This window comes from Glycine soja, chromosome 8 (genome assembly GCF_004193775.1).
Source record: "Glycine soja cultivar W05 chromosome 8, ASM419377v2, whole genome shotgun sequence".
NCBI lineage: Eukaryota > Viridiplantae > Streptophyta > Magnoliopsida > Fabales > Fabaceae > Glycine > Glycine soja.
In genome coordinates this window covers 22,171,803-22,192,023 of record NC_041009.1, presented here as the reverse complement: position 1 = coordinate 22,192,023, position 20,221 = coordinate 22,171,803, and the positions used below count along the sequence as shown (strand labels likewise).

The 20,221-nt window shown below is 42.8% G+C and overlaps 1 protein-coding gene across 1 annotated transcript; it reads right to left on the bottom strand.

The window, feature by feature from the left end:
• Nucleotides 1-111: 111 nt before the first annotated feature.
• On the bottom strand, nt 112-16,197 carry LOC114424030 (CBL-interacting serine/threonine-protein kinase 9-like). Its single transcript, XM_028390900.1, has 10 exons — nt 15,922-16,197; nt 2,468-2,542; nt 2,165-2,218; nt 1,948-2,073; nt 1,781-1,870; nt 1,098-1,220; nt 1,002-1,019; nt 857-961; nt 477-596; nt 112-150 (listed from the first exon to the last, which is right to left on the bottom strand). The coding sequence occupies exons 1-10, from the start codon at nt 16,195-16,197 to the stop codon at nt 112-114; spliced, it is 1,026 nt and encodes a 341-aa protein (XP_028246701.1).
• Nucleotides 16,198-20,221: the final 4,024 nt, after the last annotated feature.

Below are 20,221 nucleotides of genomic sequence, written 5' to 3'. Positions count from 1 at the left end.
TGAAATTAATAATTACCAATCATTTTAGTTACTGATTTAATCCTGACTTTAGCAATTATCGGACAATACGGTGATTTCAGTCCCTAACTTTGGTATACGTGATCAATCAGTTTAGTCCTTGACATTGTTATGCATCAACCGATTTGATCCCTATTGGCAAATGATTGTCAAATATAGACTAAACTTATGATGCTTGTCATATTCAAGAACTAAATTGTCTGATTTTATAGTGTTAGGGACAAAACTGACTAGTAGTGCCCTTTCTAAGGGATAAACTAATTAATACTTGTCAAAGGCAAGGATTCATTTTTTTTTTGTAATATAAAAATTAAACTAACCAATACTTATCATTTTAGAGACTAATTTTGTGTATTACTGTTCCTTCTTTACAAAAATCGATCACATGAAAGATAGATCTTGGAAAAGAGATAATGTAGACTAATGTAGGTATTAATTGTGTTGAGAAATATTATAACCTTATAATTTCGCTTGTGAACATTAAATCCCAGAGGCTTGGCAACTTCCTCAATTTTTGACATGATTTCATTTGTAGGGCGCTGTGAGGTAAAATGTGTTTCTCTCTTAACAGACCCTTGCTGTATTGAGTTTAAACAAAATGGAGAACAAAGCATTATTAGCTTGAAAGAATTATTATATCTCATTATCAATAGTATTTTGTTAGCCAATCACCTAGAGAAATCGACTGAATTTAGATCAAGCTCTTAGTTAAACATAAATCAACCAAAATTTGATTCAGAAACTAAGTAGTTCACAATTTTCAAAGTGACCTTGTAATTTGGTTAAAATCTTTATAATGCATAACATTTTAGCATGATGAAAGAATTCTAATATTTACCTGCTTCTCAAACAAATTTTCAAGGTTGAAGCTTTGTGACCTAGATATGTGCTCAAAAGCATTCATTGACACTGGTTTCTCTTTTCTCTCCGTCACAAGATTTTCCTACATATCAAAGAGAACAAATAAATTACACATAGAAAACAGCTTCTATAGAATCTTTCTTGTATTTCCAAAGTATAATAAGCAAATCTTTGCAAAGTAAATAAAAAAGGATAGAAATATTGTCATAACACAACACCTTAGAATCATTGAAAGCAGCAGCAACATCATCTACATTGATATCCTCTTCCATTATAAAAGTTGTTTGTTTGTATCCTTTTTTGAACCATTCATCTTTTAAAAGTTCAGGAACTTTTATCCTCTGCAAAAACCAACCCAATATTAATGTTAATAAAACTATATTGCAACTGCAAGATACTCTTTAACCTCCTAAAAAAGTATACTCTTGAAGGATAATTACAGGATTAGAATTACAAAGAACAAAATCAACACAAAAGGGAAAAAAAATACTACGTCCATCCCAGTATGTAAGGTCATTTTTGAAAAAATTTCTTGTCCCTTTCTATAACACTCCATTCAAATTGTTTCGTGCATTATTTTTTGACCGAAATACTTCTAATTACCTTACAATTTTTATAGTAAATAAACAATAAATGTTAATATTTAATAAGATAAGTTCATTCTCTCTGTTGTAAGTATTGGAAAAGATAATTAGTAGCACATTAATTAATCAGGTAGAAAGTAATTAGATGAAAAGAATGAGATAAGTCCTAATAAATTAAGGTAACTTTGAAAAAAAAATACAAATTATTAATAAATTTAAAGCTACTAATTAAGTTAACTAACTTTTTTAATTTAGTGAATTAATTAAAAAAGTCTTATATACAAGACTGAGAAGAAAGCATTTAGTTTAGAACTCACTGTTAGAGGGTTTGGATCAAGAATAAGCTTCAATAGTTTCTTTGCCTTAGGAGAAAACCATGATGGACATGTAAATTGGGCCCTGCCAATCTGGAAAATATGTTCAGATTTAGACATAGCAACTTTTCTTTCATTCTTCTCATGGATTATAGTCTGAAATTACTTACTTTTTTGTACAGTTTCGCATGATTTGGCTCAACAAAGGGCAAATACCCGGCCATAAGCACAAAGAGGATGACTCCACATAACCAGATATCAGATGTAGAACCAACATAACCTCTATCATTAAGCACCTAACACAAATTGCACACCACACTACATTCACTGCAATTTTAGGGTCAAATCTAGTCCTTAATCTGATCCAAAAAAATATAAAGTAGGTACCTCAGGAGCAACATAATTTGGAATTCCACAAGCAGTTCGAAGAAGTTCATCCTCCTGTTATCAATAATTAATAATTGAAGAATTAAACAAGGTCATAATTTCATGCAAATGAAAGCAAAGATTAGACAGCAGAGACATTAGAAGGAATTCCATTATGTCAGTAACAACTAGCAACAAATAGGGGATGCTTTCAAGTTTCAATACTTATAGTTTCTCATGGCCAAATCAGAAGAAATTCATAACATGCACATGCATAAGCTAATTGTATGTCAGATATGAGCGTATATACATATATAATCATACCTGTTGTGCATATGTACTCAATCCAAAATCTGTAACTTTCAGAACACCATTTAAGTCCAGAAGAAGATTCTCTGGCTGCAAAATACATTGAAAATTTAATGAGTTTGATCCTTAATTTAACTCAAAAAGAAAATTAATTGATTCCTTCTCACACAATTGACTTATCAATCAATCGATTAATTAAATTACAGGAGAGGATTATGGTAGATGATAGACCTTCTAATCTCTGTGGTACACGAATAATCAACGACATTGATTAATTGATGGAAATAACTTCTTGTTTCATTCTCTGCTGTAAATATGATTTATGTGTTATGCAAAATTAAAGCGGAAAATATCCTGTATCAAATTTATTCAGAAGCCCAAAGTGTCATTTGTGATGGATAACAACATAATAAGTAGTAATGCTCACGAATCACTACAAATTAATTTTCATCCCAAAACTCTGAAATGAGTACTTCAACTTTCAAGTTGCCTATTGATGCATGGAAGAGTGAAGTAAGATACATTCATAGTGATAGCTTAAATAAAAATAAATCAAAGTATAACAAACTCCTATAAGCTTTCGAATGTTTGACATGCCAGTAGAACTTCTGATTGAATGCCCATAAATCAACGCTGTCAATATTAATTTCCTCACACCTGATGCATTTGGGATTATATTATCAAAGTAAATGGTCAAAACAAACCAAAGAAAGAATGTAGCCGCAAGCCATTTATAAATGTCATCCTGTCAATGAAAAGAAACAAAATACTGAGTACTGTTGCAGTAACACAACTAAGGCTGAAGGAAAGAGAGGAATCAAAGCAAATATAACTAAGGAACATAAAGTAAAAGGTAAAAGCAACCAAAAGACTTCTTAAAATGAAGTGGTGTATGGAGTAGGGATTTAGAGGTCAAATGATTGCTGCCGCAACCTACCCTTCGGCGGGAGGGCGACACGTGACTCGCGGGTGCGTCTTCCAAGAAAGGAATACGCGCGGAGTCGCCACCAACGTTTATTTGAGGAAAACGTCGAAAAAACCGGAAAAGACGTGGTCTACGAACTTTAAGTGAAAGTTTCGGGAGTTGTATTTACGCACGGGGAAGGTATTAGCACCCCACACGTCCGTCACAAGAGACGACAACCTTTAATCAAATGTGCAAATATGACTTCAATTTATGTTATCTTTCCCTTTTTCACGTTCCTATGCCTTTTTATGTCTTTTATATATTTTTTTATCTTTTTATGGTCGACGAGGGTGTTTCCCTTGCTCCTACGTATTCCTCAACTGTGATAGGGAAATCAGACCTATGTAATTCTTTGAGAACCAAATGGTGGTTAAATTTCTTTTATCCTTTTTTTGCAAAATATGTTTTTATTGAATGAAAGGTCATTTAAGGCGTTGGACCATTAAACAATCTTTCGATTCTTTTGAAAGGAAAGAAAACATTAAGGCATTGGACCATTAATAATCTTTTGTTATTTTTTAAAAGAGGTAATAAAGTTACGCGTTGATTTTAGGCCTTTTTTTAGAAATCTACGTTTAACCAATAAAAGCGGAAAAGACCATTTTAAGGCGTTGGACCTTAAAAATGGCTTTTTTAGGTGAGGACAAAAGTTTGATTTATGAATTGATTTTAGCCTTAGTTTCACTTTGGTTATTAGTCAATTCGATTAAGAACGGAAAATCCCAAAGAAAAAACGTCCGATTGATTTTTTATTTTATTTTACTAAAAGATATTTTTTTGGTTATTATATTATTATTTTACCTCTTTTTTGGTTTTAAACGTGGTTACGGCATGACCGAACAGTCAGATTTCATTTTAACAAAAATTAAAAGATGTTACAATTCAAATAATCGATGGAAATTTATTTTATTTTTTGATTAGGCGAGAAAATGACTTAAATAAATTACTAAAGCACGTCAAAAGGGGTACGAAAAGTAAATGAAATAAAAATAAAAATACGCGAAACAAATGAGGACCACTAAGGGTACATAGAATGAATTGAAAAGTTCGATTTCGGGAACTTACCGGTTGAAGACCGAAGAACGACAAAGAACGAACAAAGAACGACGGAAAATCTTCGCGAAATCACTCACGGAAATGTCTCGAAAGCGTTACGAAGGCGCCTCGGCTCAGATTTTCTTCATGGAAACAATTTTTCTCACTAATTTTAAGTGATTCTCAGATACCAGGAGGGTTGAACATTTTTGTTCTTCCCTCCTTCCCCTATTTATAGGGAAAAGAAGGAGAAGCTTGCCACCCAGCTTGCCCAGGTGAACTCAGCTTGCCCAAGCGAGCTAGGTTGCTTCCTCCAGAAGGCACCGCCTTCTGATGAACTTCCTGGAAGGCCCAAGTGGGCCTGGTTGCTATTTGCACCCCCTGTTTACTAAATACACCCCTGCCCTTTTTTGCTGATTCTTCTTCCGTAATATTACGGAACTTTACGAATTTCGCAACGATACTCGTTTTCTTTTTGTAATGTCACGAAACCTTACAAATTACGCAATCATCCCTTCTTTGGCTTTTGGAATGTTACGGAACTTTACGGATTGTGCATTAACACTTCCTTTTGACTTCCGGCATGTCACGAAACTTCATGGATTGTGCAACAATGCTTTCTTTTGACTTCTGGCATGTCACGGAACTTCACGAATTGCCTAATGATGGGTGCCAAGTACCTCGAAGTGGTTAAATGAGGGTCGCATCCCAACAAACGGATGGTCCCCGGACGAAATTAGGGTATGACAGTTGCCTTTCTTTACTTGTCTTTTATTGGAGATAAAAGGGAAGTAAAGATAAGACACTAATTTCGTTCGAGCGAAACACCATTTGGCCGGTCAATCTTCCTGTCAGCGGAACCTGCAAAAATTTCGAAAATGATCAGTACCGAACGACCAACATCATCCTGATACTGCCGAGTTCGTTCCTCTTGGTTGACACAAGGCGCAGAATGACCATAATTTGTCTCTGCGTGCCCTCGGACACAATCGAGCCTGGATGGCGAAAAGGTGTGGGGAATGACCATAATTTGTCTCTGCCCACCTCTCGACTTATTGTGCCTGAATGACAAAGGGCGCAGAATAACCATAATTTGTCTCTGCGCGTTTATTACTCGACTTGCAAAATCTGAATGACTAAGGGCACAAAATGACCATAATTTGTCTCTGCGTGCCATCGGACACGATTGTGTCTGAATGGCAAAAGGTGAGCGAAATGACCATAATTTTTCTCCGCATGTCACATGACCCCAGGGTCAGTATGACAGAGATTGTGGGGTGGCCGACAAAAACGAGACTCTTGCTCCTACGTATCCTCAATGAGAAACTCAGACCTACGTAGTTCTGGATAACTTGTGAGACTAAAATAGCCTCGGTGTTTTCTTTACTAAAATGCGAACATGCTTTAGTAAAGAGACAAAACTTCCAACTGATCAGAGCAACATATGCTTTTTTGGATGAAAAACAATGTGTCTACCGGGGAAGGAGAGTATGCTGATGAAATTTTCTCGTAACCATAAATGAGATTTGGATATTTAGCATTTCGCTTCTAAATGACCATTTAGAGGAAACACTGAGTTCAACAAAAATAGAAGAAAATCACTCAAAGTGTATCAATCTCACACGGGTAAGTGTTTCATCCTAATTTTGAACCATAGATATGTCATGACTTGATTTTACAAATCATTTCCTATCAAATTAAAGATTATATGCGTGATCATGGATTAATAGGACTTTTCCTCGGGAATGGTTTGTTTTTTTGTGGGGAATTTGGCTCTGAGTGTTTGGCCTTTTCCTTTTTTGTTTTTGTTTAGCATGAGGCGAACAAGTCACCGACACACAAGATTTTGGTTGGCAATCAAAGGGAGAGGACCACTTTAGGTCGTGGTTTCCTTTCTTTTCTTGTTTACTTGGTGACAATTCTGTATTGTTCAGATATTGTCTGGTCTTAAGACCTTTCTGCGTATTTCTTCTGTTTTCTTCCGATCTTTGATCGGGAATTCTCTTTCTTTTTTGCTTTCTCCCATTTTTCTTGATTGGGAATTTTCTCTTTTTGCTTTCTTCCAATTCTTGATCGGGAATTTTCTCCTTTTCTCTTCTTTTTTTTTTGTTTTCTTTTGAGGGCAAGGTTTATGGTGAGTTGGGACTTTGGCTCAAGGCTTGTAGAACGGATGGACATGATATATGTCAGGGTGTTGGTCTGGTTCAGGGATAAAAGGGGATGTCCCACATTATTTCCATGACACAGATGCAACAATGATGATTTGGAAATTTTATGTAAAACTAGTCATGCATGCACCTATGTGGACATTCAAGTGTCGAAAAAATTTTGGTCACACGATGCTAGGGCTCATAATTCATTTTCTTTACTTTAGTCAACCCAGTATTTCCAAAATATGTTCTTTTATCAATTCGGGCATTCATCCGAGTCTATTTTTGGGTGTTCGGGAAAATTTTCATAGCATTCACCCTCCAGGCGTATACACGTTCTTTTCAAAACTGGTTATGATCAATGAAATTTTTTTTCAAAGAAAAGTTGGAAGTTATCTCCTTTCACAGGCATGTTGTTTTTTAGCTAGACAACTTTTTATTCTTATTATTTTCTTTTCTTCTTCCTTCTTTTTCTTTTCTTGCTTGCTCTCTTTTCCTTTTCTTCTTTCTTCTTTTCTCTTTCCCTTTTTTAGTTATTTATCATTTATTCATTTTTTTCCTTTTTCTTTTTCTCTCTAAAAAGATCGCGCGGACGGGGGTGCACACTACCTACTTACGTCTAACCACAAGGTAAACGAAAAGAACGCACGAAATGGTAAGTCGCACAAACGGTGACAAAATAACTGAGAGCCATAATGCCAAAAATTTCTAGCAGAAACGAAAAATAATAATAATAATGTTAGTAACCATATAGACAAAAACAGAAAATAGTAAACAATAATGTCAATAAAAAGGTGCGGTGACCTCGGTCACGTGGCTCCGCTTCCTCCCAAGAAACCGAGCAAGTCCGTCATCTCCTCATCCATACGGGCCTCCTCTTCATCGCCAGGAGATCCTGCAGGCGCCTCCCCTGCCTGGGCCTCAGGCCAATCTTCGGGCCATGCGACCTTAGCCCTAAACTGCTCTGGAGTAGGGCACGCAAAAGGAGCGAAACCCTGCCCCTGCTGACTGAGGCTAAGCTGGTAGAGACACTCATGTATCTGCACCTGCCCCCGGTGGTTGGCCGCCTGCTGGCGAACCAAGTGCTATAGATAACGCTTCATGCCTAGTGATCCAGCGGGATCGGCCTGATGAGGTGGTGGCGGTGCGTCTACGGCTTGAGGTGCATCACCCTGCGCCTGCCTAGGCGTGCAATACTTCTCAATGAAGACCCGGGTGATAGGCAATCAGATCACCTTACTAGGGGTGACGGGAACCACGAATGACTGGCAGAGGCCCGTGATCAATGCCGGAAACCCCAGGGCCCTGTTAGACTTATCCAGGTCTAGAGAGTGCCTGGTGAGTGGCATACCTGCAAATAAATAGATGGCATCAGCAATCAATTGAGCCACGTGGACGCTCATCCGTGTCAGGATGGCATACACCAGCTGACACTTCGGCAGAGGGAGATCGGAGTTATGATCACTAGGCAAGACATTGTTAAGCAGCAATGTCATCCACATCTAGGTCAAGGTGGTCATGCTGGTGCGCATGATCCGCACCCGCCTCCCTGCAGCGGTCCGGGCGAAATCCTTCCCCAGGGTGCATAACAGCTGGGCAATGGCCTCCTCGTCGAACCCATCGGCCCTGTTCCTCCTCTAACTGAACTCGCACTCCTGGCCTTCCTCCAACACTAGCGGGTCACTCAGGAACTGGCTGAGGGCTTCTGCGTCAAAGGGAATCCACTAACCCCTCACTCATGACCGCATGTCTCGCACTCCCTCTTCTGTGGTCCAAGCATTAGCATAAAACTCCAGGACTATCTTAGGGTCAAACTTAGCCATTGGAGTCACCAGCGACGTCCAATGTCGGCGAGCTATCTCTTCCTGAAAATCCGTGTACTCATCGTCCCTGAGTTGGATGCGTTTCTCTCTGTGGAATGACCATCCTTTGATGGTCTCGAAGTACTGCTGGTGCTCGACGCTCCTGAAATGGTGGCTATCAAACTTGGGGGCGGCACTGGTTCCTTCAGTCGCGGCGTCCCTCCTAGATCTCTTTGCGGAAAGCTTTTTCGGAGCCATTTCCTGCGAGTACAAACATTTGGAAAGTTAATTTACAAGGAAATGTTATTTTAAAGCAAAAATGGCATGCTAATCTTTTCGATTTAGAACAAACTTGTGCACACATTTCCTTAAAGAAGAACATTTATGAACGTGCATACATGCAAAATATCCTGCTATTTATATCAATATACAAAAACATTCTAGCTACCACACATATTCTTTTGAAAAGAATTCATATATGCATGCTCAAGGTATTGTGCCAAAAATACACATGTCCATATTCAAGGTATTTTGCTACCAAAAATTACATACACACATTTGAAGTATTTTATTAACATACAAAATTTTTTGTTGTTTCATTCACATTTATTTATACATATATGCACATTGGAGAGCCAATCTCATGTCATGCACACACTTGCATTTATTTGGAAAGGAATTTTCATGCCATCTATCTACACTTGAAAGGCAATTCCATATCATATATTCATTTTGAGAAGCATTCTCGTGCCACATTCAAACATGTGTACATTCATAAAGCGCTTGACCACCTATTCAACATATACACGTTTTATTTGAAGGGTATTTGTCTCTTGCTACCTATTCTATATATACACGTACATGGTGAATAACATCTCAAACAAACTAGGCAAACATCATGGTGCAACAAAAAAAAAAAAAAACAGCCGCTGGCCTAAAGGGAAATCCCTATCATAATGCCTTCGTTTTTATGTTTTCTTGCACTCAAAACTAAAGGCTTGGATTCCTAGGTCTAAGTCCTTAATTTGGGCACTTATTTTAAACTCTACATGCTGTCCCTATACACACAAAACAACCCCACAATCCAAAGTTCACAAAACCATGCCCAAATGTCATTGAGGCATTTCACCGAGCACTTGGTGGGCGCATGTTTATGCATGAATAGCAAGGGAATGGGGGCAATGTGGCATGCCCCATTATTTCAGAACACAACCTAGGCTTAAGGCCATCCCTTACAACCCCTCAATTCAACAAAAACAAGCAACAATTCAAGGATAAATCCCTCACGTTTTTGAGCAAATACATGCAACTTAGAGCACCAAAATACATCAATGGAAAGCTAGAGAGCCCAAGAATGAGGTACTTACTTGTTGGAGATGAATAATAGCGCAAAATGGAATAAAAAATGTAGAGAAAAGGTGACCTAAGGCTGGAAAATCAAGGAATCCCGTGAGCCTTCGTTTTTTTTTTTTTTTTTGAATGAGGGGGGAGAGTTTTTTGGTGCAGAAAACTTCCCCCTCCCCCTTTTTAACCACCTTCGTGCAGGGGTTGCTAGGCGAGCTAACCTGCATTTTTTTTAGGGAAGACATAAGTATGGCTCTTTACGGGTCGGCGTTCGCTTACTCGAACCCCCTTAGGGTAGATTAGGCATCCAATATTTACTTTAAAGACACAACGGTAATAGTTACTGAGAATTTAGAGGATACTAGGCTGCCTTCCAACGGCGCTTTCCATTTGTCCAGAGCTGGGCAAGGGACGACAATCTATCGGTCGTGACCCTAGCCTCTACTTGCGTCTGTCCCTAAGTACCTGAAAGCGGGGAACGACAATGCGCAACAAACTGTGGTTGCGTTACCGTTTTACCTTGATTGGTTTCTGCCTTTAGCCCCATCCCGACATTTGACCACTGTCTAAGACGATTTTGCTCCTATTATAAGATAACAAAATATGCATGTGTATGCATATGCATGAATTTTTTTTCAAATGCAACAATCTTTTTAGTGAAAGCTGGTCAGGTTCAGTTTTAATTAAGCGCTTGGGGCATCCCATGAACTGAGCGAAAAGGCTCAGGTTGTCACAAACTGCACATGGTTTAAAGCACAAAGTGAGGACTGAAGCATCAATCTCATGTTCTCCTCTTTTAAAAGACTGTGACGAGAAAATTGCAGCGGACAGGAATCCCTGGGGGAAACCAAGAAGAACACACAAAAATAAAATAACATGCAGTGATATCCTTAATTGCCCCAGATCTTGAGCGTAGTATCGCTTGACAACATCGGAGTTCACGGGTGAAGGTAGCTCCTCGCCATCCATGATGGTGAGCACCAGGGCCCCTCCGGAAAAAGCCCTTTTCACAACGAAAGGCCCTTCGTAGTTCAGGGCCCACTTCCCTCGATTATCTTTAACAGCGTGGGACATCTTTTTCAGCACAAGGTCTCCCTCATGGAACTTGCGCATGCGCACGTTCTTGTACAACGCGTTCTTCATTCTTTGTTGATACAGGCGCCCATGAGTCATGGCCGTCAAGCGCTTACCTTCAATAAGGTTGAGTTGGTCATAGCATGTTCGAGCCCACTCTGATTCCTCTAAGCCTGATTCTGCTAGTATCCTTTGGGAAGGGACCTCTACCTCAAACGGGAGTACCGCTTCCATTCCATAAACCAAGGAGTACGGTGTTACCCCAGTAGAAGTTCGTACCGAAGTTTGGTATCCATGCAGGGCAAAAGGCAACATCTCATGCCAATCTTTGTACGACATTGTCATCTTCTGAATAATTTTCTTAATATTCTTATTGGCTGCTTCCAAGGCTCTGTTCATCTTCGGTCGGTAGGGCGTGGAATTGTGTTGCCGGATTTTGAAATCCACGCACATTTCCTGCATCATTTTGTTATTCAGATTGGTGCCATTGTCAGTAATGATCTTCCTAGGGAGTCCGTACCGATAAATCAGCTCCCTCTTTATGAATCTGACCACTACACTCCTCGTGACATTGGTGTAGGAAGCCGCTTTGACCTATTTGGTGAAATAATCTATTGCCACGAGAATGAAGCGATGACCGTTCGAAGCCTAGGGTTCGATGGCCCCTATGGCGTCTATCCCCCACATGGAAAAAGGCCAAGGGGCGAACATGACATTCAGAGGATGTGGCAGGTTATTAACATTGTCAGCGAACGCTTAACATTTAAGGCATTTCCTTACATGGGTGCAACAATCACTTTCCATGGTGAGCCAGTAATAACCTGCTCTCAGGATCTTCCTGGCCATAGGCGTGTGTTCCAAATGAACCCCCGTGGACTTCCTCGATCATGTGGTTCACCTCTTTGGCATCCACGCATCGCAGGAGGGTCATGTCATGGTTTCTCTTATATAGTATGCTCCCGCTCATGAAGAAACCGTCCCGTTCCTCTTCCACCTGACAACAATGCGCGGGTCTGCCACGACACCAGAACTCAATGTATGGTAGGTCCTCGTGCGGTGTTAGCTGGAACATGGATGCAAAAGTAGCAAGCGCATCCGCCATTTGATTTTCCTCCCGGGGAATGTGATGGAAGAAGATCTCATCAAAGGAATCAGCCAACTCCTTGATATAGGCTTTGTAGGGCATCAGCTTGGGGTCTCTAGTTTCCCATTCCCCTCTGAGCTGGTGAATCACCAGTGCTGAGTCCCCGTACACTTTGAGTAGTTTGACATTAGAGTCAATTGCCGCCTACACGGCCAGGGCACACGCTTCATACTCAGCCATATTGTTGGTGCAGTCAAACCCTAGCCTGGCTGTGAAAGGTATACATTGATTGTCTGGAGAGACCAATACTGCTCCAATGCCATGGCCTAGAACGTTTGACGCTCCATCAAACCACACGGTCCACTTGTCCCGGTCCTCGTCTAGCTTTTCCTCAAACAAGGCCATGATGTCCTCATCCGGGAATTCGGGATACATGGGATGATAGTCGTTGAGAGGCTGCTGAGCCAAATAATCTGCCAAGACGCTTCCTTTTATCGCTTTTTGGATGACGTAAACTATATCAAAATCGGATAGCAAAACTTGCCACCGGGCGATCCGTCCTGTGAGAGCAGGCTTCTCAAAGATGTACTTAACCGGGTCCATCTTGGATATCAATCAGGTGGTATGGCTCAGCATGTATTGTCTTAGACGGTGGGACGCCCAGACTAAAGCACAACACATTCTTTCGAGCAGGGAGTAATTCATTTCACAGGCCATGAACTTCTTACTTAAATAGTAGACAGCGCGTTCTCTCTTCCTGGACTCGTCATGTTGCCCCAGCATACATCCCATCGATTCGTCCAAAATCTTCATATACAAGATGAGAGGCCTTCCGGGTACCGGCGGCATAAGCACAGGAGGGTTCATGAGACACTGTTTGATCCTTCCAAACGCTTCTTGACAATCCTCGTTCCAGCGGACGGATTGGTTTTTGTGTAAGAGTTTGAACAACGACTCACAAATAGCGGTGAGCTGTGATATGAATCTGACAATATAATTCAAACGTCCCAGGAAACCTTGGACCTGCCTCTTGGTACGGGGTTTCGGCATCTCAAGGATGACCTTCACCTTTTTGGGGTCCACCTCTATCCCTTTCTGGCTCACGATGAAACCTAGCAATTTCCCTGATTTAACCCCGAAAGTGCACTTAGCGGGGTTTAACCTCAATTGATACTTCCTAAGCCTTTCGAACAACTTCTGCAGGTTGACAAGGAGTTCCTCCTCGGTCTTAGACTTGGCAATTATGTCGTCCACATAGACTTCGATTTCTCGGTGCATCATATCATGGAACTAAGCCACCATAGCCTGTTGATAAGTTGCCCCGGCATTCTTGAGTCCAAAGGACATCACCTTATAATAGAACGTCCCCTACAGGGTGACGAAGGTAGTCTTTTCCATATCCTCCGACGCCATTTTTATCTGATTGTAACCGGAGAACCCATCCATAAAGGAAAACAAAGCGAAATTGGTCGTATTATTCACGAGGATATCGATGTGCGGCAGAGGAAAATTGTCTTTGGGACTGGCTCGATTCAGGTCCCGATAATCCACACACATTCGCACTTTCCCATCTTTCTTAGGGACTGGTACAATGTTGGCAACCCATTCTGGGTACCGAGCGACAGCCAAAAAACCAGTGTCAAATTGTTTTTTTACCTCTTCTTTTATTTTCAAGGATGTCTCGAGCTTCATCCTCCTCAGTTTTTGTTTTACCGGGGAACACTCAGGATTTAGAGGTAATCTGTGCTGTAGGATATCAGAACTCAAATCGGGCATATCTTGGTAAGACCAAGCAAAGATGTATTGGTAGTCTTTTAGCAGGGCTGCCAATTCTTCACGGATGGGAGCGGTCATACCCGTGCCTATCTTTACTTCTTTTTCCCCATTGCCGGTTCCTAAGTCCACTACTTTCGTCTCTTCTTGATGAGGCCCCATTTCTTGGTCCTCATGGGCGACTATCTTCTCCAACTCCGGGGGAAGTCCCACATCTTTGTTCTCTTCATCCTCCGTCTGATCCGTTTCTTGCTCAAAATCGATGGTCAGGTCCCAGGTATTAGTACCTTCGAGGGACTCGTCATCGGATATGGCGTTTTAAACGTAAAGAAATAAACATGCAAATGGATGAGAATGGGTAGAGACGTAGGAACAGATGAAGAAAGATCTTTGTATTATAAATTCAAGAACAAAAGACATAAAGCCTTAACAAAAGGAAACTCTAAAGCCTATGCCCAACTGTATAGTTTAAGAGCCACAAAGGGTTACATTATGCTTGTCGCGTAAATGTTCGAGTGCTCCTCCACTCGCCAATTTCCTAGTAGGAAACCAGGAGGGCATGGTCATACCAAATCCGACCCACTCGGAGAATCATCTTCGCATATCGCAACGACTTGGCCTTTGTGTCCTAGACCCGCGCTTATAAAGCTCCTACTGATGTGGCAGGGCGGGCCCCCTTCGACTTCTCGTCCCAATCGCGAGCCTTGACCTCCGCTCTTCCTTCCCGCAATGCTTTTCCTTATGTCCACTTGTGTGGGTTTATAGCCTAACCCAAATTTCCCACGATTTCCTCTGGCGCTTATCAGGATGGTTCTGCCGCCGCTGTCCTTGCCTAAACCCATTCTGGGCTCGTAACCATTCCCCAACATCACTCGGGCCACCATTACAGCCATATCGAACAGGCAAGGTTGCCCAGAGAAGGAATCTACGAAGGCAATGCTTACCACCTCAAAAGACTGGAAAGCTATTTCTAATGACTCCTCCGCGGCTTCCACATATGGCATAGAGGACGGGCAATTCACCAAGATGTCTTCCTCGCCTAATATGATAACCAAATACTCTCCACTACAAATTTCAATTTTTGGTGGAGTGTAGAGGGAACGACTCCCACCGAGTGGATCAACGGGCGTCCCATCTGTACAGGGAGGTCGATCTCTCCCCTAACCTCTCAGCGGGTGCCGTCGAAGGCACGAACCACCATGGAACTTGGCTTTAGATGGGAAGCATTAAACGGTAATTTCTCCAAGGTGCTTTTGGGCATTACGTTTAAACTGGAACCGTTATCGATGAGCACCTTGGCCATGACGTGGTCCATGCATTTGAATGATACATGCAGAGCCCTGTTATGCCCTCTCCCCTCGGCAAGGATTTCTTCTTCGGCGAAGGCGAGATAGCTGTTGGCGGTGATATTATTGACGAGTCCCCCAAAGCCCTCTAAGAGATATCTTGAGCCACATGAGTTTCGTTCAAGACCTTTACTAGCAAAGCCCGATGAGGCTCAGAGCTCATGAGTAGTTCCAAAAGAGAGACCCTAGCCGGGGTTTTGTTGAGCTGCTCAATGACCTTGAACTCGCTTTGCTGAATAATGCGGAGAAACTCATTTGCTTCCTCTAGCGACACTTCCTTCTTGCCACAACCATCCCTTTTCTCCGGAAGACCTTTCACTGGAATATCCTCGTTCGGAGTGAGGGTCGTTTTGTCATTTTGTTCTTCCATCACCTTTGCCTTCCCCTTAACGTTTGCGGGTTGAGTCGGCAGGTCGGGGGGTGCAAACACGCGACCGCTGCGGGTCACACCGCTTAGCCCCGTGATATTGGTCACCTTGGTTGACAACGAGCTGATGTCGGTGGCCTCCTTTTTCCTTTCACTTGGAGGTGCATACCTCCACGGGACTGCGTGGCTGTTTCGGTATGGGAAAGGAACAGGTTTAACTACCGAGGGATATCAGGGCTTTTGTGGAGCTGCGTCCTTGGTGAAATATATCACCAAAGGTTTAGGCCTCCCAAAACTTCTTTCATCTGCGAACTGCATACATATATGCTGCTCTTCCCTCCCCTCATCGCTGACTTCCAGTCGGCCTTGATCTATCATCTGTTGCAAAAGGTCCTCCACTGCTAAACATGTTTCCATTTATGTAGCTCGTCGGGATGAAACAAACAAGAATCCTCTTCATGCCCACCATGGGGAATTACGCCCCCCTTTTGTAGGGCCTCCTAGATAAACCCCCTGGGGGTTGTCACATCCTTTAAAGGCTTAGACCTGCGCGGCCTATCCGACTCTACGGCATTAATTGCTCCCCCTCTATGATTGGTGAGCGAGTTTGTTTTCACGTTGGGCCGATCCTCTTGAAACGTCATCCATCCGGCATCTATCAAATGTTGAACCTTGTATTTAAGGGCCAGACATTTTTCGGTGGAGTGGCCCAGGGTTTTCCCATGGTACGCGCAAGTTGCATCAGGGTCATACCACTTTGGGAAAGGATGTTGGTAGATCTTCCTGGGAGTTATTACGGCCATTTGGTTGGCGATGAGGGACGGAAAGAGGTCTTCGTACGTCATTGGGATCGGGGTGAATTCTGGAATTGGCCTCGAGGGAAAGTTCCCCATCGCGTTGAAACCGACACCAAAGTGGGCATTGCCGGCCGGGCGAGTCGTGGTTGGAGCCAGAGCTTGGGAGGCCTTCCTCTGGATGGGGACGAGCGCTCTAGGCTATACGGGTGTTGAATTGGAGGAGTTCCCGACGCGAACTGAGAAGCTCGGATGATGTTGCGCGTACTGATGGGTACCATGAGAGGTCTGCGGTGGCTTGACCCATGCGGGTGCCGAGGTGACGACATGGGTATCTCCTTCCTTCCTTTTTGCCCCAGTTGCTCTGATTTTCCTAGCATTGGTACTTGTGGAGGAGACGTAATCGAACTTCCCTATCTTCAACCCTACTTCGATTCTGTCCCCGACGAATCCCAAGTCCGCGAAGCTGGAAGGCATGCAGCCTACCAACATCTCATAGTAAAACACTGGCAAGGTGTCTATCATCATGGTAATCATCTCCCTTTCGACCATGGGAGGGGCCACTTATGCTGCCAAGTCTCTCCACCGCTAAGCATACTCTTTAAAGGTCTCACTTTCCTTCTTAACCATGTTCTGCAGCTGAGTGCGATCGGGAGCCATATCGGAATTGTACTGATATTGCCTAAGGAAGGCAGTAATCAAATCCTTCCTAGTACGGATGCGGAAAGCTTCCAGATTAGTGTACCAAATAACCGCGGCTCCAGCCAAGCTATCTTGGAAAAAGTGCATTAACAACTTTTCATCCCTAGAATGTGCCCCCATCTTGCGAATTTATATCTTGAGATGGTTCTTAGGACAAGTCGTCCCTTTGTACTTTTCGAAATCAGGTACCTTGAATTTTGGGGGGATGACGACATCCGGTACCAAGCAAAGATCCGTCATGTCTGCGAACGGATAGTCACCAAAGCCTTCAACAGCTCTCAATCTCTCCTCGATGAGAATATTGGTTGTGCTGTGAGGTTGTGCTGAGGCAATGTATTGGGTGCCGGCCCCTCAACGGGGATCGGGGGGTAGAAATCGACATCCCTTGGGCATACTCTCGATGATCTTCGTGGACCTCGTCGGGCTGTCGAGGAGACTCCCCTTCAAGGATGGGGGAAGAGACATGACCCGTGTCATCATGCATGACTGGAGGCCTGTAATTAGGCGGTAACCCATAAGGGTAAGCCACCCAATTGTATCCCAAATAGGGGTTGGTGATGTGCCCCAGTGTACTTCTTTCTCGTCCTACCGCGTTTGGGGGAGGATGGTGCGCGGTAGCTATGAGAGTTGGGTATTCTTCGGTAGCCGAACTAACAGCGGCAGCGGTGACCATGTTTTTCTCCATGAGTTGTCTCATTCCTAACATGGCCTCCATCATGAAAGCCATTTGTTCTTTCAAAGCCGACATGTCGGCTTTCATCTGTTCCTGTGTCTCCTTTTGATCACCCATAGTTCTAGATTTGGATCTAGTGCGATAGGGATGCCTTGGGGCGCGTTTAGTTATGGTGTTTTTTCCTAAAAAAACCAAACGTGAGGAGTAGGTAAAAATGAATGCATGCTAGAGATAAAATGCAGGAGTGATTTGATTCACACCGATCTTTGGAGTAAACACATGGGATAAACTCATTTTATTCAGAAAGTTATAACTAGTCACGATCCGAGTGACTGTACAAACTTCCTAGCGGTTTCTAATTATATGGGCCATTAAATCTATCATATGCTGACAATAGCTGATAAGATCGTGGATCTCCTCGGGGGCGGAGTAGGTGTCCGCCATCGCTTTGGCCTTGGCTAGCAATCGGGGAAGTTCTTGACTCTTATTCAAAGTAAGAGCAAATCGGTCCATCCACATTTTTGCCTCTTGATGTAACGAGTCGATCACCCTTCCTCTAGCCTCCTTTTCTGCGTACACTTGGGCATACTCGTTCGCCACTTTATACTCGTGGGCCGTGGCTAGATTTAGTTCTTCTTGGTACTTGTTGACGATGGCTAACATGTTGGTCTCTATCTCACATAAACGCTGAGACAAGTTTCTTTTGGACCTTGAGCAAGCGGCTAACTCCTCTTTCAAGACCATGCTATGTGCTCGTGATTGGTCTCTCTCTTCCCTTCGAAGCTTGAGCTCACTGTTGCTGCCTCACAAAGCTCCACGAAATTTGTCACGGCCATGCTCTTCCTTGCGAGCCGTCTTGGTTTCTTATTCAAGGACTCTTGCGGTAGCTGCATTTTCTTCTCGTAACCCAGCACACTCTTTCCGGACGTCTGTAGCAACCAACTTGAATTTTTCTTTGGCAAGTCTCGCTTTTCCTAGTTCGGTTTTTAGAGCTTGGACTTCGTCATCCTCTTCCGGAGCTTCGAAGTTCTCTTCGTTGATAATCTTTAACTTGGAGAGCCAATCTAACCCTCGTGTACGAACTTTCATCCATTCATGATAACCACCGATGATGCCATTACGAATGCCCCTAAGTTCTTTATCTTTCCTTAACGGGCTTTCCCATGCCTTATGGACTCTTTGTATACCCTTGAAACTTTGCGCTCCGAAATCTCTCACAAGGAAAGGAGACAGGCTTTCTTCCGCCAGTGTTCCCCTCATGGGGTACCCTAACTGTCTTATAGCAAGTGTAGGATTGTAGTTAATGCAACCCCTCGTTCCTATCAACGGGATGTTTGGGTAGCCCCCACATGAGAATAGAACTCCCTTTTTTCCTTCCTTCCATCGTGGAAACCAGTTGACTGTTCTGCCTCCTATCCCAGCCAAGTGTTGGTTCCAATCTACTCTTATCTTTTCGACACACGAGCGATGGCTTCGGAGCGGACATGGATGCCTTATGTCTTGTTGGAATAAATGTGAAACCAACCATACACAAAGAGCGGGTAAACAACAGATGATCCATGCGCTACTCTTTTCGTATCTTCGGTCAAATGTGTCAAATAAGTCCGCCAAGATAGCTACCATCGGGCTCTCTTTGCTATGGTGATATGCAAGGAAAGCATCAATTGTGGCTAGGTCCACCAAACCATCCACGTTTGGAAAGAGGACAACCCCAAAGATTAGCAATGCTAATACGTCCATAAACAAGACCCACTCCTGTTGATTCGCCATATCCCTCGCCTTGTCTTATAAGTACTTTCGTGGTAGGCCCACTATGCCGTTTCGAGTGTGCTTTACATGATCCAATCCTCTCGCCAAATCCTTGACCACAACTGCAATCTTGCTCAAGGAGGGAAGAAATCCGGAGAAAAGATACGGTTTCCTTCCCCCAAGAGGACATCCTAGAATCTCCTCAAATTCTTCAACAGTCGGTACTAATTGGAATTCTCCAAACGTGAAGCATCTCAAGGGCTGGTCATAGTATTGGGTGAGTGATACAATGGCTTCTGTGGATATCTCTGCTACGGTCAAATCTAAGATCTTTCCGTACGCCTTGCGGAAGGCTTGCATTTGGAGAGGTCCCATCAACCGCCCCAACTCCTTAATGCTGGTGATATCTAGGCCCTTAATCTTGACTTGATAAAACCTTTTGCCAGTTTGATTTGTTCCCATGTTTACTAAAGTGAAAAAAAACCAGTGCGAATCAAAACTCCGACATCTATCATGGGGTGGAATGGATGAATGCATGAAGAAATGCATATGACACAGATGCAATTTATGAATACGGGAGCCCGGGAAACTGCCTCCTTCTTAGATACAACGTCATGGGGTAGCACGGTGCCCAACGTATGTATTTAAGAAGGTGACATGGACCCTCCGTTGGTTTTGCCAAAGAGAGGGGATCAAGACGAAACCCGTGCATGATGCATATGCGAAAGGCACAATACGGGGATGTACATAGTACGACAATATTCATAAACAAATATAATCAAAGGGGTACACGACATTTGACTACATGCATGGCAGTGTGAAAAAATGGCACGCAGCGTGTTTGCTTCGTGCCCCTATTTTAGGGACCTAGATGGGAGGGAGCTAAAAGGGCTTTTAGTGATAATTTCC

Excerpts from the sequence above, each read along its gene's own strand:
- LOC114424030 (XM_028390900.1), bottom strand. The coding sequence starts at position 16,197 with ATGGCCGTAATAACTCCCAGGAAGATCTACCAACATCCTTTCCCAAAG. Across the intron at positions 2,219-2,467 it reads TGAGTACATATGCACAACAG|GAGGATGAACTTCTTCGAAC; the intron begins GTATGATTATAT and ends TATTGATAACAG. Across the intron at positions 151-476 it reads TTCACAAGCGAAATTATAAG|GGATCAAATCGGTTGATGCA; the intron begins GTTATAATATTT and ends ATTTGCCAATAG.